Genomic DNA, 25265 nt, shown 5'->3' on the forward strand with positions numbered 1-25265 from the left:
AGCTAGCTCACTGGCCAGGCAGTAGCCACTACTAGCCAACAAATCATGGCTAGTGGTGGCTGTCCTTTGATACATTTTGGTTAACAAGTAGTGGACTACCATAATGTATTTGGTGATTGTGAAGAGACCTTTGGTGGCATGTCTTGTGGGGTCTGTATGCGTGTCCGAGCTGTGTGTTAGTAGTTTATACAGACACCTCTGTCCATTCAGCATGACAACACTTACAACAACAAGCTGTGATGAAGTCAATCTCTCCTCCACTTTGAGCCATGAGAGATTTGCATGCATATTATTAATGCTAGCTCTCCGTGTACATTTAAGGGCCAGCCGTGTTCACACGGCTAAACAGTAGTCCAGGTGTGACAAAACTAGGGCCTGTAGAACCTGCCTTGTTGATAGTGTTGTTAAAAAGGCAGAGTAACGCTTTATTATGGACAGACTTCTCCCCATCTTAGCCAATGTTGTATCAACATGTTTTGAACATGACAGTTTACAATCAAGGGTTAAAATCCAATTAGTTTAGTTACCTCAACAATATATTGTTTTTTGTTTTTGAAATATTTAGGACTAATTTCTTCCTTTACCACCCAGTCTGAAATTAACTGCAGCTCTTCGTTAAGTGTTACAGTGATTTCACTTGCTGTAGTAGCTGGCGTGTATAGTGTTGAGTCATCCGCATACATAGACTCAAAGCTAGTGGCATGTCATTAGTAAAGATTGAAAAAAAGTAAGGGGCCTAGACAGCTGCCCTGGGGAATTCCTGATTCCACCTGGATTATGTTGGCAAGGCTTCCATTAAAGAACACTTTCTGTGTTGTATTAGACAGGTAACTCTTTATCCATAATATAGCAGGGTGTGTAAAGCCTTAACACATACACTATTGTTCAAAAGTTTGGCGTCACTTAGAAATGCCCTTGTTTTTGAAAAAAAAAGCACATTTTTGTCCATTAAAATGACATCAAATTGATCAGAAATACAGTGAAGAAACTGTTGGGGAGGCAGGTATTAGCCTAGTTGTTAGAGCTGGACTAGTAACCGGAAGTTTGTAAGATTGAATCCCCGAGCTGACAAGGTAAACATCTGTTGTTCTGTGTCAGGCTGTGGGTAACTGGTGCATGGAATCAAGAGCAGGAGAGCAGAGATGAGTGTAATACGGTAATTTATTCCACGAACAGCATCAGTATAAAACTAATACTAAAGGTGCGTGAAATAACCGGTCACTCGTAAATAACGGGCGTAATAATGAACCCGGCAAACAATACCATCCAACAAGTAATGACCTGAACATGATATACAAACACGCACACAAACATGGGGGAAACAGAGGGTTAAATAATGAACATGTAATTGGGGAATAGAAAAGACCTTAAAAAAAAGTAAGAGATAAGAATTACAAATAATTAAAGAGCAGCAGTAAATAACAATAGCGAGGCTATATACAGGGGGTACCGGTACAGAGACGATGTGGAGGCTATATACAGGGGGTACCAGTACAGAGACGATGTGGAGGCTATATACAGGGGGTACCGGTACAGAGACGATGTGGAGGCTATATACAGGGGGTACCGGTACAGAGTCAATGTGCTGGGGCACCGGTGTCGAGGTAATTGAGGTAATATGTACAATAGGTACTGTTATTAAAGTCCCTAGATGCATAGATGGTAACAACAGAGAGTAGCAGCAGTGTAGAAAGGGGGAGAGGGGGGGTCAATGTAAATAGTCTGGGTAGCCATTTGATTAGATGTTCAGGAGTCTTATGGCTTGGGGGTAGAAGCTGTTTAGAAGCCTCTTGGACCTCGACTTGGCGCTCCGGTACCGCTTGCCGTGAGATGCAGAGAGAACAGTCTATGTCTAGGGTGGCTGGAGTCTTTGACAATTATTAGGGCCTTCCTCTGACACCGCCTAGTATAGAGGTCCTGGATGGCAGGTAGCTTGGCACCGGTGATGTACTGGGCCGTACGCACTACCCTCTGTAGTGCCTTGTGGTCGGAGGCTGAGCAGTTTCCATACCAGGCAGTGATGCAACCACTCTCAATGGTGCAGCTGTAAAACCTTTTGAGGATCTGAGGACTGATGCCAAATCTTTTCAGGATGCTGAGGGGGAATTTGTTCTTGACTAACTTGGTTGGATAAAAAAATACAGTGTATCTACAGATGTATGTGGACACCCCTTGACATTAATGAATTTGGCCACACCGGTTGCTGACAGGTGTGTAGAATCGAGCACACAGCCATGCAATCTCCATAGACAAACATTGTCTAACTCTACAGATAGCACTACACCCGCAATAACAACTGCTAAAAAAAAATGTATGTGACCAATAGAATTTGATTTGAAAAGTCATAGTCAATCGATCAATAATATAATAATACTTTTAGCAAACATTTTTATCATTAATTTAAAATCTGTAGAAACTATGAGAATAGAAAGGTTCAGAACTTTTGTGAAAAATCACAGCACAGTTGAAAAATATGAGGCAAAAATGGATGCTGTTAAGAGATAGATGGGGAGGGGGTTGTGAGGAGCTGAAGGGTGGGATTAAAGACTACACAATAACTAATGTACACAGCTGTCCCTGTGAAGTGGAAACGTCTAGGAGCAACAACGGCTCAGCCCCAGAAGTGGTACGCCACACAAGCTCACAGAACAAATAGCTAATAGCAAATAAATATTGTCTGTCTCAGGTTGCAACGCTCACTACCGAGTTTCAAACTGGAAGCAACGGCACCACAAAGAACTGTTCGTCGTGGACCTTCATGAAATGGGTTTCCATGGCCGAGCAGCCGCACACAAGCCTAAGATCACCATGCCCAATGCCAAGCGTCGGCCGGAGTGTTGTTAAGCTCGCCGCCATTGGACTTTAGAACAGTGGAAACGCGTTCTCTGGAGTGATGAATCACGCTTCACCATCTGGCAGTCCTACGGACTAATCTGGGTTTGGCAGATGTCAGACGAAAGCTGCCTGTCCGAATGCATAGTGTCAACTGTAAAGTTTGGTGGAGCAGGAATAATGGTCTGGGAAAGGCCCCTTAGTTCCACTGAAGGGAAATCTTAACGCTACAGCATACAATTACATTCTAGACAATTCTGTGTTTCCAACTTTGTGGCAACAGTTTTGGGAAGGCCCTTTCCTGTTTCAGCATGACAATGCCCCTGTGCACAAAGAAAAGTATATAGAGAAATGGTTTGTAGAAATCGGTGTGGAAGAACTTGACTGGCCTCCGCAGAGACCTGACCTCAACCACCATCAAACACCTTTGGGATGAATTGGAAGACGATTTTTACATGCTTTAGAACTCGGTGGTCCCACTCTGTGAGCTTGTGTGATCTACCACTTCGCGGCTGAGCCGTTGTTGCTCCTAGACATTTCCACTTCACAATAACAGCATTTACAGTTGACTGGGGCAGCTCTAGCAGGGCAGAAATTTGACAAACTGACTTGTTGGAAAGGTGGCATGCTATCAAGATGCCACGTTTGACCTAGATAGTTTGTGTGTATGCATTGATACAGTATGTAGGCTACGTGTGCCTTTTTAAAAATGTATGTAGTTCTGTCCTTGAGCAGTTCTTGTCTATTGATGCTCTGTGTTATGTCATTCTCTATTATGTTTCATGTTCTGTGTTGGACCCCAGGAAGAGTAGCTGCTGCTTGTGTAACAGCTAATGGGGATCCTAATAAAATACCAAATACCAAAAGTCATTGAGCTCTTCAATACGGGCCATTCTACAGCAGATGTTTGTCTATGGAGATTACATGGTTGTGTGCTCGATTTATATACCTGTCAGCAATGGGTGTGGCTGAAATAGCCAAATCCACTCATTTGAATGGGTGTCCACATACTTTTTGAATGGGTGTCCATTTACTATTTGAATGGGTGTCCACATACTTTTTGAATGGGTGTCCACATACTATTTGAATGGGTGTCCACATACTTTTTGAATGGGTGTCCACATACTATTTGAATGGGTGTCCACATACTTTTTGAATGGGTGTCCACATACTTTTTGAATGGGTGTCCACATACTTTTTTAGCAAATGTTGTATCATATTTGTATTCATTTAGCTTTTATTTTTTTTGTTCTATTTTATTCACTTAATTACTTTTTGATTGTTGTTCCATTGTCGAGGCGAACCTGCAAGTCCGAATTTCATGGCACTGTTCTCCACCTACATCATGTGTATGTGATTTATAAACAGACTAAAACTTCAACTTCTGGGTCATTGTGTGCTCTCTTACGACCACACTGGGTCATGAGAAAGGTCAGCGGGGTATTGTCGAGAGTCCAAAAATGAGGCCAACAACGGTTTCGTTTACATTCAACACTGCATGAAACATCATATCAGCCCAAGGGAAACCTGCATTTTCAAGAACATTGACAAAAGAAATAGGCAATTTTCTTTGCGTGACACCCTCAACACAATGTAATCGTTTGAATAAGCAGAGCTTACGTTGACCTTGTTTCTGTCCTATCCCAAGAAGGAGCCCTGGCTATAAGAGCACCTGTAATGAAGCAGGACAGTCAAGATATGAACACAGCAAGGAACGCAAACAAAAATGAAACTTCTCAGCGTTGTACTTTTTGCCGTGATGGGCGCAAAGAACAGTCAACTACAATTAATTGACTGTGGAACAAACTTAAGACGGCCACAATACACTGACATCTCGGTAACTTGTGGAACCAAATCTATTGGCCTGGCTATCCTCATCTGCCCAGCCATGTACACTGGCTACAACGAGTCCCTGCTTATCCTCAACCACGTCATGAATGGCCCAGCCTGCAAGGGAACCTTAGATCAAAGTGTGATTCCACCTGTCGTGAGGTTTGAATTCCCCCTCAACACAACCAATTCCTGTGGCAGCCTCTTCAGGACAACCAGCGCTGCAGGCACGGGGATATTCTCTGACTTCTCCAACGTCCAGACGGTCAACATCAGCGGGGTGGTCCGATCTTACGATCCCACCACACGGCCGGTCACTTACAACACTGAGTTGAAGTATCATTACTCCTGCGCCTATCCCTTAGAGTACCTGACCAACAACACCCAGATTGATACGTCTGCATCTTCCATTGCGGTTAAGGACAACAATGGTACTTTCGTCAGCACTTTGAGTCTTAATCTTTTCAGCGATGACGACTACATTTCGCCCTTAATCATTCCGAAACAGGGTCTTGAGCTGAGGACCGAAATCTACACTCGAGTCCAAGCCACCAACCTGACCTCCCATTACCACGTGTTCCTGGACCAATGCTACGCCTCCATTTCTCCACAACCCGACGGTGACAACTCCACTGTCTTCAACCTGTTTGTCCCTTGCAACGTCGACCCGTCGACCGTCATCAGAGAGAACGGAGAGAGCCAACGTGCCTGCTTCTCCTTCCCGGCCTTCCGATTCGTGGAGCAACCAAATGAGATGATGTCCACCTACTTCCTCCACTGCATCACCCGTCTCTGTGAGGAGAGCGCCTGCAGTACTCTTAAACAATGTACCAACCGGAGGAGAAGGAATGCCGTTCCCGAAATTGTAGACGGAGTGACAGGGTACACAACCATTAGCTCTACTCCTATCACCATAAGAGCAGAAAGAGTTGTGGCAATGAAAGAACAGGAGACTGCCAGCAACAACTCAGACACTTCTACAGGACTTGGTGTGGCAGTGGGCTTTCTGGCATTCGTATGCATTACTGTCATTATAATGGCAGCAGTCTTCTACGGGACACGCAAACCATTAAAAAGGGGGTTGACTGCTCCACCTTGAATGAGTTGAAATACGGGTCAGCAACACAGGACGGCGTTGTTCCTTTAAATAGAGGTCAGGTTGGTGGCATTGACTTCCGAGTATAAATGGGGTCCTCAGCTCAAGACCGTGTGTGTGTGTGTGTGTCTGTGTGTGTCCACCTGCTGGTCTCACTACTCTGGGGGAGGACTCAACTTATCATGCCTTTTTTTCACATTTGTTTACATTTGGGAGATCTTGTTTTTCTAGTTATTTGTCTGCTAGAGCTGATTAATGTTGTGCATACTAAAGAATAGAACAATCCACCTTTTAGAGTGTTTGTGTAATGACACTATTACAGACTTAGCTAGTGGTGTGTCTATGTAAATACACTATTACAGACTTAGCTAGTGCTGTGTCTATATAAATACACTATTACAGACTTAGCTAGTGCTGTGTCTATGTAAACACACTATTACAGACTTAGCTAGTGCTGTGTCTATATAAATACACTATTACAGACTTAGCTAGTGCTGTGTCTATATAAATACACTATTACAGACTTAGCTAGTGCTATGTGCAGGTGCTCATTTAATGTCATGACTAATGTACTTATGTCGCGTTCACGTCCTGTCGCAGTGATCGGACGAAAGACTTGGAGCGTTCACGTGCTCGGAGCTCAGAAGGAAAGCAAGAACCGTTCTCACCATTGACCACCCGAAATCACGGTCATGTTTGTGGTGCGTGAAGTCAGTGTTCAGCATGTGGGAAAGAGATCATGGCCAAGTTTCCTAGTCGTAACGACAAGTTGGAGGGGTGTTCAAGTGCATATATCCCAGTAGGAAGGTCCTATTTACGATTTACCCGACAAAATATGAACGAGGGCATGAAGGCAGCTCTGCCCCGAAGAAAGAATTAATGTGGTTGGTTGACTCAATTACGAGGGCGGGGCTTACATTTTATTTCAAACCTGCTGCATGCTCCAAAAGGATACTTGAACCAATCTGCTGTTATGGTGAGTGAGCCATTTTTGGGGTGATTTATTGTATGATTCTGTTTTTGTAGATAACTAGCTATATTTATCATTGGAAAGTTGTTCTAATCTCACAAATCTCACATGTTCATTTAAAAAATGATATCTCCTTCATTAAACAACCTGCTAGAAAGCTAGCTGGTGCTGGTAAGATGGCTCGATAACTAATTGTAACGTGGCGAGAATCACTAGACTGCCTCCTACAAACGGGAAGGTACGTGCTTCGACTAACCACAAGTGTCCCTCACACATTGGGGCCATGTGGGACTGCCTCACAGCCACCATCCCACTTCTGACACCAGTGTAGCGAACGGAGGGAGTGGGAAGCGAACCTGAGTCTCCAGCGTAAAAGGCAAACCACCTACGCAATCCCGCCAATATGGAAAGCAAAAATTGCTACAGTATGTTTTGTTGATTTTTATTATTTAACCCCCTAGAGTCTATTGAGGCACCGGTGCATCCATATAAGTAACATAGTAAATAAATCTGCCACAAAATCTGTCAATTTAAGCTAGAGATATCTGCTTTCTTGCATGGACTGAGTCTCAATCCACCGCATCCACCTACGTCGCCCTTCCTCTTATGCAGTGGAAAGTGGCAGAGCTACACACTGTTTGTCAGACCAGGTGACATCTTGAAGATCGGCCTTCTCACATCCGCCTACAGAGGGAAGACTCTCACGAACACAAGGGTGTGCTCCGTTTTGCTCTACGACCCCCACAAGTGTCACGGGACTCGTCTGAAGTCAGTAATGCTGATGTACCAACTTTTGTCTGTAGCATCTGGGCTACAAACTAATATGACAGGGGAAGAACTGCTCTGGTACGCTGCATGAAATGAGTAACTAACGTCACTAGTTACCACAGCCACAATCATAAACCCCGCCTATTTCTACAATTTCACTTCTTAACCTAGAGTTGATGTCCACGCCCCCGCGTAAATCTAATTAGCATACATTTTGCATGGGCTGCGTCTCAATCCCTCACATCCGCCAATGGCGGCCTTCCGCATCAGCGGTGTTCGTCAGACTGTAAGACATCCTGAAAATCAGTGATCTCACAAAAACATCTGTAGCTTTTGAACGATTTGGGTTGCGTCACGGGACACGCCGGAAGTCGGTACCGCCGATCTGCCATCTTCTGTTGGTATTGTCCGAACAGTTAGGACTACACATTAATATGATCTCTCTATGAAAAGGTGAAATATGGGTGAAAATGTTTCATTCAATATTTTTATTAGACCTAAAGGGGTCACAATTCTAAAATGGATTAAATCGTTTTTTTTCTCTCTCATCAATCTACACACAATACCCCATAATGACAATGACATAATTGCAGGAAATCTGTGATTTCCTGGGGTCCTAAAATTCTAAATCAAATAACTAAATTATCCTTGGTGTGACCATCTTAAAACAATCCCATATGCCAACCCACCATCTTAAAACAATTCCATATGTCAACCAGTCATTAAAGTGTTTTTGTTAGACCCATGCGAACGTGGCCAAAGAAGTGACTGAAACTGGAACCAACTTTGCAGCGATGATAAAGCTACAAATTAAGGTGATATTTGAGTCCTCTCTCTTAACCAATAAATTGTACATATGCTTTCAGTTTGCGAGTGTATAGCATGTACAGCTATACCATTTTGGGCCCCTTCACGTGCAATTTTTTTTTTTTTTTTGCACCCCTCTTGACAGAAGTAGCCTCTACGTTTTTTAAAGTAACTTTTTGGCAATTCTACACATTTTCCCATGGGAACGGAGAGAAAACGTTGTGAATTTATCACAAATTTCCTGTAATTATGTCATTGTCATTATGGGCTATTGTGTGTAGATTGATGAGAGAAAAGAAAAAATGATTTAATCCATTTTAGAAGAAGGCTGTAACATAACAAAATGTGTAAAAAGTGAAGGGGTCTGAATAATTACCAAATGCACTGTATATTGACGAGATGCTCATGTCTCCGCCTTAACAATGGGAGTCGTTGTCCCAACGCCTGGAATGCGACAAGCTTAGGTTCAAAATAATCCCATTGAACGCTAGCGAAGCCAGTGAGCATTTGGTCTCCCTTGATAACATTTTTTTTTTAAAAAGATAAAATAATTTCAAATCAGCTGAGTGAGATCGAATGTGAATGGTCCAAAAAAAGGTTTGGATTTGGCTTCAGACCAATCACCAATCAAAAGCAAAATGTCATTGTCAGAAAAAACTTGTTGTGTCGTTGTCCTCCGGTGGCTATCCAGCTAGCTAAAATGTACCCTTCCCTAAATTTGCCATGTATGGAGATAGAGATTTGGACTTGTGGTTTTACTTAATTCTCCGTACTGGCCAATGATTAAAACGGCAATTCTGATCCAACCACAAATTAATAAATTGTTGTGCCTCTGGCCTGAGAGGATGGAAGTTCAATATGTAGTTAGATGTAGTACGCTTAATCTTAACTAGTTGGCTCATCGTTGCCCATGAAAGGAAGCTAGGCTAGCGAGCAAGCGTTTTAGCAAGGTAGCCAAGAACAACAAAACTAAAAGAGTGTACTGTATGACGGAGTCATAGACCGCTTCGTCAACATGAACGAGAGGAGGATGACATTGGCGTTTCTCTACAAGTAGGGTGAGTCATGTTTTTTCTACTTTTCTACACACACACACACACACACAAATCAGAAATCATGGACAGCCATATCATATCTAGCTTATGTTGATTGGACGAAATTGGTATTCGCTATTTTGGTTGTCGCTGTTTTAGACTAAACAGGGGTGATTTGATGATGTTGAAATGTTTTAATTGAAATGGTGCTGGAATAGTGGAGGCAGCTCCCGTTTTCTTTGTGACTTGTGGTAACTCTCCGTGGTTCTACATCAATAGTTGTTTTGTAGTCCGAAAATGTCAGAAACATGAATTTGCCAGACAATGCTGTAGGTCATGTAAATCAAATAAAAATAAAATGTTATTGGTCACATACACATCGTTAGCAGATTATATTGCGAGTGTAGCAAAACGCTTTTGCTTCTAGTTCCGACAGTGCAGCAATATCTAACAAGTATTATCTAATAATTCCACAACAAATACCTAATACACACACATATAAGTAAAGAAATGGAATAAGAAAATATAAATAAATTGATGAGCAATGACAGAGCAGCATAGGCAAGATGCAGTCGATGCTTTAAAATATAGTATATACATATGAGATGAGTAATGCAAGATATGTAAACATTATTAAAGTGGCATTATTAAAGTGACTAGTGTTCCATTTATTAAAGTGGCCAATGATTTCGAGTCTGTATGTAGGCGGGTAACATCACAAAATTGTTTGTTACATGGAATATGCTTTGTGGACTTCACCAGACAGAGGTTGCTCTCTGGTTTTGTGATTAAACAAAGGTGTGGTTGAATTTATTCTGCCACAGTGTCTTATTGTCTAGGCCTATATATCACGGTGGCAAGGTATATGAACTAACAGGTTATAGAGCAAACAACGCAATTATCACAACACCTAGGTTGTATAGCTTATTTTTTTCTGCCTTGTCTTCCTCGATGATGTTACCTACGCACAGCTACTGTAGAAACGAATTGGGTTTATTTTTGGACAGATTTTGGCGAGAGTGAAACCTCTCTCTTCGCCTCTTATTCTCTGACTGAGCTTCCTCCCCTCACCATATTTGGGAATGAAAATTCCAACCGGATGCTACGGATTTATACATCCGGTGAATCATCTGTTTCTTTGTTCTATCATCTGTGGGCACCATCAAATAGGCGGCGCCTACTTCCCAAATGGGCAAGAGTCAACCGATCTACACTTGTCATTTGACAAACCTTGCTTCTCGAGTTGGATTGACATATTGCTTAACCAACCGCAATGGTGTTCGCTGTAGTGGCCCTTCCCCCTCCGATGACGTGGTGTTACTGTTATAATTTTGTCGGATAACAGGACGAAAGCTACTGTACTGAGGTGAGATGCTACCGTGTTGCACTATTGGGGTCAACTGAAGTGCAAACGTTCGTTCAAAAATATACCAAATTTCTCTGCTGACTTTACAAGGTATTGCTATGAAAATCTGGGTTTGCCATTTTAGTTGCCTTCGAATATGAACGGTTCTGTAATTCAATGTTGTTTTTTTGTTAGCTGTTAGCCATTTAGCTAACGTTGGCTAGTAGCTCAGCCCCTTTATTTGAATGGCAAAACTCCAGGATTATACAGTCTCTTAATGCTAGGCGTTGTTTTGGAATCGAGTGCCTACAGGAATATCCTGGTAAAGATCCTTGCCTTCTGATAGTGTGTATTACTACCACATAGACATATACTTTTGCATTATTGTTGATTCCTCCTATTAGGCTACTGGCTTTAATGAATACACTTTGACATTCCTACCCTATAGTTATGTACGAGTAGAAATATAAGAGAGGCATCCTTATCTCCGTTTTGATAACACACACACACACACACACACACACACACACACACACACACACACACACACACACACACACACTGTACCTCGGTAGCACACAACATGTAACGTTAGCTACTAACCCAATAATGCATTTCCTTAGTGTCCCTGTTCTACCAGTCCTTGACCCAGTACGGTAGTAGTATGTCTCGGGAACAGCTGGTGGTAGAGAGGGCAAGGAGGGCCTTCCAGACCGGTATGTCGAAACCCCTGAAGTTCAGAGTTCACCAGCTTAAGAACCTGCACCGTTTCATCACAGAGAGACGCAAGGACATTGCAGACGCTGTCAATAAGGACCTTAACAAGGTGAGCGTTGGAGTGGCGTCCCAAATTACACCCTAGTCCCTTTATAGTGCACTACTTTAGAGCCCTGGGTCCTGGTCAAAAGTAGCACACTATAAAGGGAATTGGTTACCATTTGAGAGTTTAATTTGACAATTTACATAAAGGTATCCTTTAAGGGGGTTGTAAAATGGTTTATAAGTAGTTTTTAGAATTTGTTAATATGTAGTCTGGACATCTAATTATAACCCACTTATAACCATGTGTCAACCTACTGTAGAGCACTCTGTGACAATGTTTTTGTAAAAATGGCTATATAAATATGACTGTCTGACTGACTGATTGGTGTAATGGTGTGTCCTTGACCTGCTGCAGACTGAACACAGCACAGAGTTGTTTGAGACCCTGGGTCTGGAAGGGGAGATCGACGTGGCTGTGGAGAGGCTAGCAGAATGGGCTGCCCCTCGGCCTGTAGAGAAGAGCCTCCTCACCATCTTAGACGAGGTAAGACAAGATAAACATTGGAGGGTCCCAAATGGCAGCCTATTCCCTATATTGTGCACTACTTGTGACCAGGGCCCATCGGACCTCATTGTCTGTTTCCACCTAAATGTATTTTTACAACATAGAACGTTTAAATTTTACCTTTATTTGACTAGGCAAGTCAGTTAAGAACAAATTCTTATTTATAATGACGGCCTGGGAACAGTGGGTTCCTAGGCTTTACCTTGTTCAGGGGCAGCTCATGAATTCGATCCAGAAACCTTTCGGTTACTGGCCCAACTGTCTAACCACTAGGCTACATGCCACCCCTACAGAACATAGGAAGGATGGGGGATCATAGATTAAAAACATAGTCTACGTCTTGTCACAGGTATACATCCAGCCAGAGCCCCTGGGAGTGGTCCTCATCATCGGGGCCTGGAACTATCCCTGGGCAGTGACCCTCCAGCCCCTGGTCGCGGCTATTGCTGCAGGTACTGTAGTAGAAAACGTAATGGAGGTGGTTCTGTGTGTAAACAATGCTCGCGTGATGAATAACCTTGCCTGAGACTTGGAAACTTGTGTTAGCTCCCCGAGCTAATGCCTAGGCTTTACCTCAGCAGGCTAGCATGGAGCTAATGCCTAGGCTTTACCTCAGCAGGCTAGCATAGAGCTAATGCCTAGGCTTTACCTCAGCAGGCTAACATTGAGCTAACACAGTCTTGTAACTGTTAGGGTTGCGTCAATCGAATCTGGTATCAGGATAAGTATGACACTGAGTCACCGAATGTATGCTATGTATTTTTTATTAGCTAAGCAATAAGTGGTAAATGCAATTTTCGTATATACGGGCTCTCTGTCACACCTCGCAAGGCAAAACAGAGAACTGACTTGTTCCTGACAAAGATATTATAATATACTGACAGAAGTCATTCCTGCTTCTGAGCCAGCCTGTCAGAGTAGAGACTGGGCGTGGTTTAAACTCACCCAGCCTATCGTTGATTGTTGGCGCACGAGCTGGTCCCAGCCCCCGGGCGCTTCAGCGGTCAGTCGTTGTAGTTGTGTAGAATATCTATGCGCCCATGCTCGATACAGTTATCACGCACCTGGCTCCTGTTATCTAACAAAAGACCGTTTGTTCCCGACACTACGTTCTGTATGTGTCCGTTTTTATGTTATTCTGTATTTCTCCATCACGAGAAAGGCCCATGGCCCTGAAACTGTTAACAATGTCTCAAGCCAGCCATGGTGCATAACCCATACATCCACACAAGCCAACAGCAGATAATATTCAATCACATATATGGTAACGGGCTATAGTGCATAACACAGAATCCTCACATAACGTTGTTATGATTACACATTCACTGTCTAATACCACCTCTCTTCTGCATCCCTCCCTCATCCCTCCCTCATCCCTCCCTCATCCATCCCCCCATCCCTCCCTCATCCCTCCATCCCTCCTTCATCCATCCCTCCCTCCATCCCTCCCTCATCCATCCCTCCATCCCTCCCTCATCCCTCCCTCATCCATCCCTCCCTCATCCCTCCCTCCCATCTCATCTATCCCTCATCCCTCCCTCATCCCTCCCATCTCCTCTCCCTCCCTCCCTCCCTCCCTCCCTCCCTCACTCCCTCCCTCCCATCTCCCCTCCCTCCCTCCCTCCCTCCCTCCCTCCCTCCCTCAGGTAATGCAGCTGTGGTTAAGCCGTCAGAGGTCAGCTCTCATTCAGCCAAGGTCATGGAGGAACTGCTCCCTCTCTACCTGGACAAGGTCACTTCACTAGCATCAAATCCCTATCAGATGCATGTTTACTCCTTTACACAGCCTTCAGAAACCCTTTGACTTATTCTACCTTTACACCAACAGGCTCCTGAACAGCTTCTATCCCCAAGCCATATGACTGCTAAATAGCTAACTAAATAGCTAACAAAATGGCTACACAAACTATCTGAGGTGTCCATTGTATTTTATTCTTATTTTTTTGCACTGTCTCTACGCACACTCACATGGCCCCTACACACTGTCACTCCAACACACACACAAACACACACTCCATCATCTGCTCACACACGCATAATATGCATTTATACTGACTCTACACACACACAAACACACACTCCATCATCTGCTCACACACACATAATATGCATTTATACTGACTCTACACACACACAAACACACACTCCATCATCTGCTCACACACACATAATATGCATTTATACTGACTCTACACATACACACACACATACAATCATCAGATACTTACTGTACACTCCTGCTACTCTGTTTATCACATAACCTGATGTCTCCTTCCCCCTATACATACAGTATCTACCTCTATCACTCCAGTATCCCTGTACATTGTTAATATGGTACTGACCCTGTATATAGTCACATTAGCCCTCTACATATCTACCTCCATCACTCCAGTATCCCTGTACATTGTTAATATGGTACTGACCCTGTATATAGTCACATTACCCCTCTACATATCTACCTCCATCACTCCAGTATCCCTGTACATTGTTAATATGGTACTGACCCTGTATGTATTCTGCTTACTTACTTTACTCGTGTTATTCTTACGTCTTGTTGAAACATTTTGTTGTTACAGCCTGAATTCAAAATGGATGAAATATTATTTTTAAATCTCACCCATCTACAAACAATACCCCATAAAGACAAAGTGCAAACATGTTTTTTTTATTTTTATTTTTTTGCAAACGTATTGACAATGAAATACAGATATCACATTGACATAAGTATTCCCACCCTCGAGTCAATACTTTGTAGAAGCACCTTTAACAGCGATTACAGTCTTTCTGGGTTAGTCTCTAAGAGCTTTCCACACCTGGATTGTGCAACATTTGCCCATTATTCTTTTCTAAATTCTTCAAGCTCTGTCTAATTGGTTGTTGAATATTGCTAGATAGCCGTTTTCATGTCTTGCCATAGATTTTCAAGCAGATTTAAGTCAAAACTCGGCCACTCGGGAACATTCACTGTCTTCTTGGTAAGCAACTCCAGTGTAGATGTGGCCTTGTGTGTTAGGTTATTATCCTGTTGAAAGGTGAATTAATCTCCCAGAGTCTGGTAGAAAGCAGACTGAACCAGGTTTTCCTCTAGGATTTTGCCTGTCCTCAGCTCCATTCTGTTTCTTTATTATCCTGAAAAACTCCCCAGTCCTTAACGATTACAAGCATACCCATAACATGATGCAGCCACCACTATGCTTGAACATATGGAGAGTGGGACTCAGTAATGTGTTTTATTGGATTTGACCCAAACACAACACTTTGTATTCAGGACAAAAAGTTAATTTCTTTGCCACATTTTTTGCAGTATTACTTTAGTGCCTCGTTGCGAACAGGATGCATGTTTTGGAACAGACTTCCTTATTTTCACTCTGTCAATTAGGTTAGTATTGTGGAGTAGCTACAATGTTGTTGATCCGTCCTCAGTTTTCTCCCATCACAGCCATTAAACTTAAATTACAATTGGTCTCATGGTGAAATCCCTGAGCAGTTTCCTTCCTCTCCGGCAACTGAGTTAGGTTGGACGCCTGTATCTTTGTAGTGACTGGGTGTATTGATACACCATCCCAAGTGTTGTTAATAACTTCACCATGCTCTTCTCTTTTTTTTGTTTTTACCAATAGGTGCCCTTCTTTGCGAGGCATTGGAAAGCCTCCCTGGTCTTTGTGGTATTATCTGTGTTTAAAATTCACTGCTCGACTGAGGGACTTTATAGATAATTGTATGTGTGTTGTACAGAGATGAGGTAGTCATTCAAAAAGCATGTTAAACACTATTGCATACAGAGGGAGTCCATGCAACATATTACGTGACCTTTTTAAGCAAGGGTTTACTCCTGAACTTATTTAGGCATCGCCATAACAACGGGGTTGAATACTTGTTGACTCAAAACATTTCAGCTTTTCACTTTTTTTATTAATCAGTAAAAAATTATAACAAACATATTTCCACTTTGACATTGTAGGGCGTTGTTGTTGTTGTTGTTGTGTGTAGGTAAATCAAATCCATTTTAAATTCAGGCTGTAACAACAAAATGTGGGGAAAGTCGAGGAGTGTGAATCCTGTCTGAAGGCCACTGTGTTTCCTTTAAATTCTCATTTCAAACCCTCTTGTGTCGTAGGCTTCTGTTTATGGTGAGAGGAAACTGAAGTGTGTGTGTGTGTGTGTGTCCTCCCCAGGAGCTGTACCCTGTAGTGTGTGGGGGTGTCTCAGAGACCCAGGAGTTGCTGCGTCAGCGTTTCGACCACATCTTCTACACAGGGAACAGCACTGTGGGTAAACTGGTGATGGAGGCCGCAGCCCGACACCTCACCCCTGTGACCCTGGAGCTGGGGGGGAAGAGCCCCTGTTACATCGATAAGGACGTCGACCTCAGAGTTGCGTGCCGGTCAGTGGCAGACTGCCCCATATTCCTTGAGAGTTATTCAATCTGTGTCATTTTGTCCCTGGTCATCTAAAATCTTGGAAATTGTATATTGTGGGCAGCGTCACTGCAACAGCTCAAGGACTGTTTCAAATGAGAAGAGCTCAAAGACCATTTCATACTTTACTCAGATGAGAACAGGTCAAAGTCTGTTTCATACTTTACTCAGATGAGAACAGCTCAAAGTCTGTTTCATACTTTACTCAGATGAGAACAGCTCAAAGTCTGTTTCATACTTTACTCAGATGAGAACAGCTCAAAGTCTGTTTCATACTTTACTCAGATGAGAACAGCTCAAAGTCTGTTTCATACTTTACTCAGATGAGAACAGCTCAAAGTCTGTTTCATATTTTACTCAGATGAGAAGCCCATTAATCCTCTGTGTTTCCCCAGGCGTATCACCTGGGGGAAGTTTGTGAACTGTGGTCAGACGTGCATTGCCCCAGACTACATCCTGTGTGAACCCAGCATCCAGGACAGAGTGGTGGAGGAGATCAGGAAATGCATCACGGTATTATACAAATGAGTTGAATAGAAATGGGGCAGAATGGGGCTTACACATACAGTAGGGTAATTAACCTTCCACTACTTCATCTGACCCAGAGTACAAGGAGGGGTACATTAGCTCAGAACCGGTGTTGACTCCAGACCACTCATACAGAACCTTTATCCGGCAACTAAGATCTATGTCACGTCTGTTCTTAAAGAAGTCAACAGTGGGTTTAACCGCCTTGTTCAGGGGCAGAATGACAGATTTTTACCTCGTCAGCCCAGGGATTCGATCCAGCAACCTTTCGGTTACTGGCCCAACTCTCTAACCACTAGGCTCCCTGCCACCCCCCTGTTCTTAAAGAAGTTGACAGCAGCTGTAATTCACTCAGTGCCTGTACAAAGTCAACACCCCCTTGAACTTGTTTTCCATCATATCTACACACCCTACTCCACATTTAAATCTACACACCCTACTCCACATTTAAATCTACACACCCTACTCCACATTTAAATCTACACACCCTACTCCACATTTAAATCTACACACCCTACTCCACATTTAAATCTACACACCCTACTCCACCCTACTCCACATTTAAATCTACACACCCTACTCCACATTTAAATCTACACACCCTACTCCACATTTAAATCTACACACCCTACATTTAAATCTACACACCCTACTCCACATTTAAATCTACACACCCTACTCCACATTTAAATCTACACACCCTACTCCACATTTAAATCTACACACCCTACTCCACATTTAAATCTACACACCCTACTCCACATTTAAATCTACACACCCTACTCCACATTTAAATCTACACACCCTACTCCACATTTAAATCTACACACCCTACTCCACATTTAAATCTACACACCCTACTCCACATTTAAATCTACACACCCTACTCCACATTTAAATCTACACACCCTACTCCACATTTAAATCTACACACCCTACTCCACATTTAAATCTACACACCCTACTCCACAGTTAAATGTGTTTTACAACATATCTACACACCCTACTCCACATTTTCAAAGTAAAATAAAATTCTACAACATTTTCCAAATTAAGAAAAAAAAAATGAAATATGATAATTGGATAAATCCAACCCCCTGAGTTAATACTTGGTGTCAATTGCTCAGGTTCAGTAAATTTGGTTGGGGATCATTAATGGACAGTGTTATTTAAACCTTGACTCTGATTTTTTATTTTAAGCAGATTTATGTCCGAACTGAGACTTGACCACTCAGGAACACTCGACACTGCTTTTGCATAAACATTTGTGTAGTTGTCCCGTAGAAAAAATACAACTCGAGAGACTGAGGTGGGGTTTTCCTCAAACTATTTACCTGGGCTCTGCTCCTTTTCATATCTATTTTCATCCTGACAAACTCCCCAGTCCCTGCCGGTGACAAGCATACCCATAACATGATGCTGCCACCACAATACTGGTAAATAGAGGGGGGGGAAAAGTATAATTCCATCCCTTTTTATGTTAAGGAAAAACATGCAAGAGGGTGCAGACTTTCACTAGGCCCCATAGCTGCATTTTAATGGTCATTCGCAATAGTGTATTTGACCTTTGTGCTGGCGTTAGGAGTTTTATACGGACGACCCAAAGTCCTTCGAGGACTACGGACGCATCATTAACCAGCGCCACTTCCAGAGGGTGATGTCACTGCTCGAGGGGAGTACTGTGGCCATCGGAGGAGACAGCGACCAGTCACAATGCTACATAGGTACGTTAACGAGGCCCCTGTAGGCTGTGTGTGTGTGTGTGTGTGTGTGTGTGTGTGTGTGTGTGTGTGCGTGTGTGTGTGTGTGTGTGTGTGTGTGTGTGTTCTGTCTCCAAGTGTGTGTGTGTGTAGGTACGTTAACGAGGCCCCTGTGTGTGTGTGTTATTTCTCAAGTTTGTAGTATTCACGAGCCTCCCCCCCCCCCCCTTCTCACTGTGTGTGTTATTGTGTTATTCCTCAATGTGCGCGTGTGTTCAGCCCCCACGGTGCTGAAGGACGTGACAGGGGGCTCCAAGGTGATGCAAGAGGAGATCTTTGGTCCCCTGCTCCCCATTGTCACTGTTAGTGGAGTGGACGAGGCTATACAGTTCATCAATGAGAGAGAGAAGCCTCTGGCCCTCTACGTGTTCTCACCTGACAACAAGGTAAAGACAATAGAAGTCAAATCAAAGCTAAAGTCTGTAAGATTAAACTAATGAAACTTTAACTAATGAAACATATACATATTAATGAATATGACTTATGACCTACGTTAAATACTAAGTTAGTGTCTCTCTGTCTCTCTCCCTCTGACTCGCTGTCTCTCTCTCGCTTCCTCCATCTCTCTCTACCTCCCTCTCTCTCTCCCCTCTCTCCATCTCTCTCCACCTCTCTCCCTCTCTCTCTCCCCCTCTCTCCATCCCTCTCTCTCCTCCCTCCCTCCCTCCACCTCTAGTTGATCAGGAGGGTGATAGCAGAGACTTCTAGTGGGGCCCTAGTGGCCAATGACTGTCTGGTCCATTTCACTGTCAGTGCTCTCCCCTTCGGAGGGGTGGGTAAGTTAACACCAGCACACACACACATATGATACTGATATGTGTGTTATGTGTGTGTCTTAATGGCACCCTTGTTAGTACCTGACCTGACGTGTGTGTGTGTGTGTGTGTGTCCCTCCCCTCCCTTCCCCAAGGTAACAGTGGTATGGGACGCTACCACAGCCAGCACGGCTTTGACCAGCTCAGCCACCTGCGTGCCTGTCTCATTAAGAAGCTCAACCTGGAGGATGCCAACGCCATGCGTTACCCGCCCCACACGGCTAAGAAGCTGGGCTGGGCACGCTTCTTCCTCCTGAAGCGGGTCAACCTGCGCCGGCTCAGACGCATGGCACTACTGGCCCTGTTCTCTGCCATGACTGCCTTCATAGTACAGGTCAGATAGACCACAGTACAGGTCAGATAGATAGACTATAGTACAGGTCAGATAGACCATAGAACAGGTCGGATAGACTAGAGTACAGGTCAGATAGACCATAGAACAGGCCAGATAGACTAGAGTACAGGTCAGATAGACCATAGAACAGGCCAGATAGACTAGAGTACAGGTCAGATAGACTAGAGTACAGGTCAGATAGATAGACTATAGTACAGGTCAGATAGACCATAGAACAGGTCAGATAGACTAGAGTACAGGTCAGATAGACTAGAGTACAGGTCAGATAGACCATAGAACAGGTCAGATAGACTAGAGTACAGGTCAGATAGACCATAGAACAGGCCAGATAGACTAGAGTACAGGTCAGATAGACTAGAGTACAGGTCAGATAGATAGACTATAGTACAGGTCAGATAGACCATAGAACAGGTCAGATAGACTAGAGTACAGGTCAGATAGACCATAGAACAGGTCAGATAGACCATAGAACAGGTCAGATAGACTATAGTACAGGTCAGATAGACCATAGAACAGGTCAGATAGACTAGAGTACAGGTCAGATAGACTATAGTACAGGTCAGATAGACCATAGTACAGGTCAGATAGATAGACTATAGTACAGGTTAGATATATGGACTGGAGTACATGTCAGATGGACCATAGTACAGGTCAGATAGATAGACTATAGTACAGGTCAGATAGATAGACTATAGTACAGGTCAGATAGACCATAGAACAGGTCAGATAGACTAGAGTACAGGTCAGATAGACTAGAGTACAGGTCAGATAGACCATAGTACAGGTCAGATAGACCATAGAACAGGTCAGATAGACTATAGTACTGTTCAGATAGACCATAGAACAGGTCAGATAGACTATAGTACAGGTCAGATAGACCATAGAACAGGTCAGATAGACTAGAGTACAGGTCAGATAGACTATAGTACAGGTCAGATAGATAGACTATAGTACAGGTCAGATAGACCATAGAACAGGTCAGATAGACTAGAGTACAGGTCAGATAGACTAGAGTACAGGTCAGATAGACCATAGAACAGGTCAGATAGACTAGAGTACAGGTCAGATAGACTATAGTACAGGTCAGATAGACCATAGAACAGGTCAGATAGACTATAGTACAGGTCAGATAGACTAGAGTACAGGTCAGATAGACCATAGTACAGGTCAGATAGACCATAGAACAGGTCAGATAGACTATAGTACTGTTCAGATAGACCATAGAACAGGTCAGATAGACTATAGTACAGGTCAGATAGACCATAGAACAGGTCAGATAGACTAGAGTACAGGTCAGATAGACTATAGTACAGGTCAGATAGACTATAGTACAGGTCAGATAGACCATAGAACAGGTCAGATAGACTAGAGTACAGGTCAGATAGACCATAGAACAGGTCAGATAGACTAGAGTACAGGTCAGATAGACTATAGTACAGGTCAGATAGATAGACTATAGTACAGGTCAGATAGATAGACTATAGTACAGGTCACATAGACTATAGTACAGGTCAGATAGACTATAGTACAGGTCAGATAGACTATAAATATTATGTCAAAACAAGATGTGCATTTTGACCGAGGGGATAACAACATGAATTGAAACACATTTCCAAAACGTTTTTCCAATGGTAATTAGACCATATCCCCAAGGTGCCATGTACATGTGGTCAACAAGTCTCCAATCACAAGGTTTTAGTTGATCAAAACATCTCTAAGTGTTGGGAGATGTAAAATCGAGGATGCAAGACACTGCAACACTTAATAAAGTATTAATTTAACTAGGCAAGTCAGTTAAGAACAGATTCTTATTTACAATGACGGCCTAGTAGGGAAGAACTGCCTTGTTCAGGGGCAGAATGACACATTTTTACTTTGTCAGCTCAGGGATTCGATCCAGCAACCTCTCGGTTACTAGTCCAACGCTCTAAGCACTAGCCCACCTGCCGCCCCAAACTATAAACTCAGATTTCAAAATATATATCCTGGTAACTGTTTTTCCCTGATTTTTCAGGGGGGGTTCAGACTGAGTTTGCTAATAGGCCTTCCTGCTCTAGTTTTTAATCAGTGGTTTAGAGAGCCAATGGCACCCTATTCCCTATGTAGTGCACTACGTTTGACTAGACCCTGTAGTGCTCGACATAGGGAATAGGGTGCCATTCTGGACATATCCCAAAAGTGGATACTATGAAACAGTTGAGATCCCCACAATAGATCCCTGTCTTAGCTCGGCCGGTCACTACAGCCCCTCCTACTTAAATACCATTGTGGCCTGTGTGAGGGCAGAGGGAGGGACAGGAGCGTCTCGGTCATGACTGGTTTAAATAACGACAACCTCTCAGTGACCGGTGATCCAAGGAAGAGAGAGGAGATATAGAGTCCATCACAAATGGCACACTATTCCCTATTTAGTGCACTACTTTTGACCAGGGTCTAGTCAAATGTAGTGCACTACATAGGGAATAGGGTGCCATTGGCTCTCTAAACCACTGATTAAAAACTGGTGCCATTTAGGATGCTGACATAGAAGTTTGTGTGTCCCACTAACAGACTGATACTCAAATCAGATGTTATTGGTCACATACACATGGTTAGCAGATGTTATTGGTCACATACACATGGTTAGCAGATGTTATTGGTCACATACACATGGTTAGAAGATGTTATTGGTCACATACACATGGTTAGCAGATGTTATTGGTCACATACACATGGTTAGTAGATGTTATTGGTCACATACACATGGTTAGCAGATGTTATTGGTCACATACACATGGTTAGCAGATGTTATTGGTCACATACACATGGTTAGCAGATGTTATTGGTCACATACACATGGTTAGAAGATGTTATTGGTCACATACACATGGTTAGTAGATGTTATTGGTCACATACACATGGTTAGCAGATGTTATTGGTCACATACACATGGTTAGCAGATGTTATTGGTCACATACACATGGTTAGCAGATGTTATTGGTCACATGCACATGGTTAGTAGATGTTATTGGTCACATACACATGGTTAGCAGATGTTACTGGTCACATACACATGGTTAGCAGATGTTAATGGTCACATACACATGGTTAGCAGATGTTATTGGTCACATACACATGGTTAGCAGATGTTATTGGTCACATGGTTGGCAGATGTTATTGGTCACATACACATGGTTAGCAGATGTTATTGGTCACATACACATGGTTAGCAGATGTTATTGGTCACATACACATGGTTAGCAGATGTTATTGGTCACATACACATGGTTAGCAGATGTTATTGGTCACATGGTTAGCAGATGTTATTGGTCACATGGTTAGCAGATGTTATTGGTCACATGGTTAGCAGATGTTAATGGTCACGTGGTTAGCAGATGTTAATGGTCACATGGTTAGCAGATGTTAATGGTCACGTGGTTAGCAGATGTTATTGGTCACATGGTTAGCAGATGTTATTGGTCACGTGGTTAGCAGATGTTAATGGTCACATGGTTAGCAGATGTTAATGGTCACGTGGTTAGCAGATGTTATTGGTCACATGGTTAGCAGATGTTATTGGTCACATGGTTAGCAGATGTTAATGGTCACATGGTTAGCAGATGTTAATTTTCACATGGTTAGCAGATGTTAATGGTCACGTGGTTAGCAGATGTTATTGGTCACATGGTTAGCAGATGTTAATGGTCACGTGGTTAGCAGATGTTAATGGTCACATGGTTAGCAGATGTTAATGGTCACGTGGTTAGCAGATGTTATTGGTCACATGGTTAGCAGATGTTAATGGTCACGTGGTTAGCAGATGTTAATGGTCACATGGTTAGCAGATGTTAATGCGAGTGTAGCGAACTGCAGCTTGTTAGCCGAATAAGGTGTTTTTCTATTATAAGTAGTTTATGTTGTCAACTGTTCTATTTATTTATTAATTTTCAAATTAAAAAAGTCTATTAATACGATTTAAATGATTATCTCGAAAGAATCCCAGCTATTGTTTTTCAATGAGCTATTTGTGTCTAAATGATAACTGAGTGCTTCTATTTTGTCTCTTGAATCCATCCTGGAAAGTACATTTTCACAGAGATGGGAAGATACATTATGCGAACATTCCCTCTCTTAACTCCCACAGCTCCATAGAATGGTGTCCGTCCCAAATTACACCCTATTCCCTACATAGTGCACTTCTTTTGGTCAGGGCCCATAGAGCTGTGGTCAAAAGTTGTGCACTATATAGGGAATAGGTTGACATTGTGGACAGAACCCTTGTGCTCCCAACACAAGATTGGCTTTGTCTCCTTCAGACAATGTTTGGTGTTGTTGAGGAAATCTAAACACACAACACTAGAAACATGATCTACAGCCCCCTTTAATTACCCAGCATGCATTCTCCTTCACAAAACAAGGCCTTTGTTTTGGGTCCTCTGGTACCTCTACACATATCTGTTTTTGTAGTGTGCCGTGCCCCTGTTGATTGTCATATTCATCGTTGTCCTGTTTGTGAAAAGCGATGATGGGAGACATTCTGTGCCTTGTGTTTCATGCAGAGGTTCCTGCGGTGATGCTGATGTGGGGAAACTGTACGTGAGGCTCCGCCATCTTGGACCCTGATTTAGACTTGCTGGGGCAACAGTTATGTCTCAGTGTCAGTCATAAACATAGCAAAATTGCAATAGTTTATTTTAAATCACAATTATTTAACTCTTTTTTAGAACAAGGGTTATGAACCATTAATCATTTTAGAGGTGTTTATGATGCCAGTGAACCTGTATATTTGAGGTTATTTTTTTTATTTTTCGTATCGTGTCTTACACATTTCATCTCTGGTGCGCTGTTGCAAATGGATTCTAACCTCAATGGAAGACTGAGTACCATGCATTTTTTTTTTATTTTTATTTTACCTTTATTTAACCAGGCAAGTCAGTTAAGAACAAATTCTTATTTTCAATGACGGCCTGGGAACAGTGGGTTAACTGCCTGTTCAGGGGCAGAACGACAGATTTGTACCTTGTCAGCTCGGGGGTTTGAACTCGCAACCTTCCGGTTACTAGTCCAACGCTCTAACCACTAGGCTACCCTGCCGCCCAGGGCATTATTCCTGGGAATTTCCTAAAGGAGTGCAACTGTTTTGTAATGTAGAGAATGTGCCTCTTGTTGTACTAGTTTTTATACTGATTATGTCAACAGTACTTTTATGTTTAGTATCAAAAGAAAAGTTGCCTGCCTTATATACTGTCTTAAACTGATCATCTCATTGTTCATGTTTTATTTAAGATATTAAAATGACATTTAGGCTTAGCTGTGAAATAATATATAAATAAGACCGTGAAGAGTTATTCATTTCAAATAAAAAGTTATCTTGTTTATGGGTATTTATTACACTTCTTCG

At 42.7% G+C, this 25265-nt stretch overlaps 2 protein-coding genes across 3 annotated transcripts; both read left to right on the forward strand.

Annotated features, from left to right (window-relative positions):
- Positions 1–4720: 4720 nt before the first annotated feature.
- Positions 4721–5761, forward strand: LOC118944686 (zona pellucida-like domain-containing protein 1). The gene has a single exon (XM_036965042.1). The coding sequence runs from the start codon at positions 4721–4723 to the stop codon at positions 5759–5761; it is 1041 nt and encodes a 346-aa protein (XP_036820937.1).
- Positions 5762–10214: 4453 nt separating this feature from the next.
- Positions 10215–25240, forward strand: LOC110508068 (aldehyde dehydrogenase family 3 member A2). Of its 2 annotated transcripts, none has more exons than XM_036965659.1 (13): positions 10215–10703; positions 11306–11508; positions 11860–11988; positions 12359–12461; positions 13656–13741; positions 16185–16393; positions 16823–16940; positions 18538–18679; positions 18935–19101; positions 19392–19491; positions 19626–19864; positions 24424–24757; positions 24966–25240. In XM_036965659.1, exons 2-12 carry the CDS (start codon positions 11347–11349, stop codon positions 24436–24438), a joined length of 1470 nt encoding a protein of 489 aa, XP_036821554.1. In that variant the 5' UTR covers positions 10215–10703; positions 11306–11346; the 3' UTR covers positions 24439–24757; positions 24966–25240. The 2 variants fall into 2 exon arrangements, with proteins under 2 accessions (XP_036821554.1, XP_036821553.1); XM_036965658.1 differs by having other exon boundaries at positions 10653–10793.
- Positions 25241–25265: the final 25 nt, after the last annotated feature.

The sequence above is a fragment of the Oncorhynchus mykiss genome, chromosome 27, assembly GCF_013265735.2.
Source record: "Oncorhynchus mykiss isolate Arlee chromosome 27, USDA_OmykA_1.1, whole genome shotgun sequence".
Classification (NCBI taxonomy): Eukaryota; Metazoa; Chordata; class Actinopteri; order Salmoniformes; family Salmonidae; genus Oncorhynchus; species Oncorhynchus mykiss.

Excerpts from the sequence above, each read along its gene's own strand:
- LOC110508068 (XM_036965659.1), top strand. The coding sequence starts at position 11,347 with ATGTCTCGGGAACAGCTGGTGGTAGAGAGGGCAAGGAGGGCCTTCCAG. Across the intron at positions 18,680-18,934 it reads CCAGTCACAATGCTACATAG|CCCCCACGGTGCTGAAGGAC; the intron begins GTACGTTAACGA and ends GCGTGTGTTCAG. Across the intron at positions 19,492-19,625 it reads TCTCCCCTTCGGAGGGGTGG|GTAACAGTGGTATGGGACGC; the intron begins GTAAGTTAACAC and ends CCCTTCCCCAAG.
- LOC118944686 (XM_036965042.1), top strand. The coding sequence starts at position 4,721 with ATGTACACTGGCTACAACGAGTCCCTGCTTATCCTCAACCACGTCATG.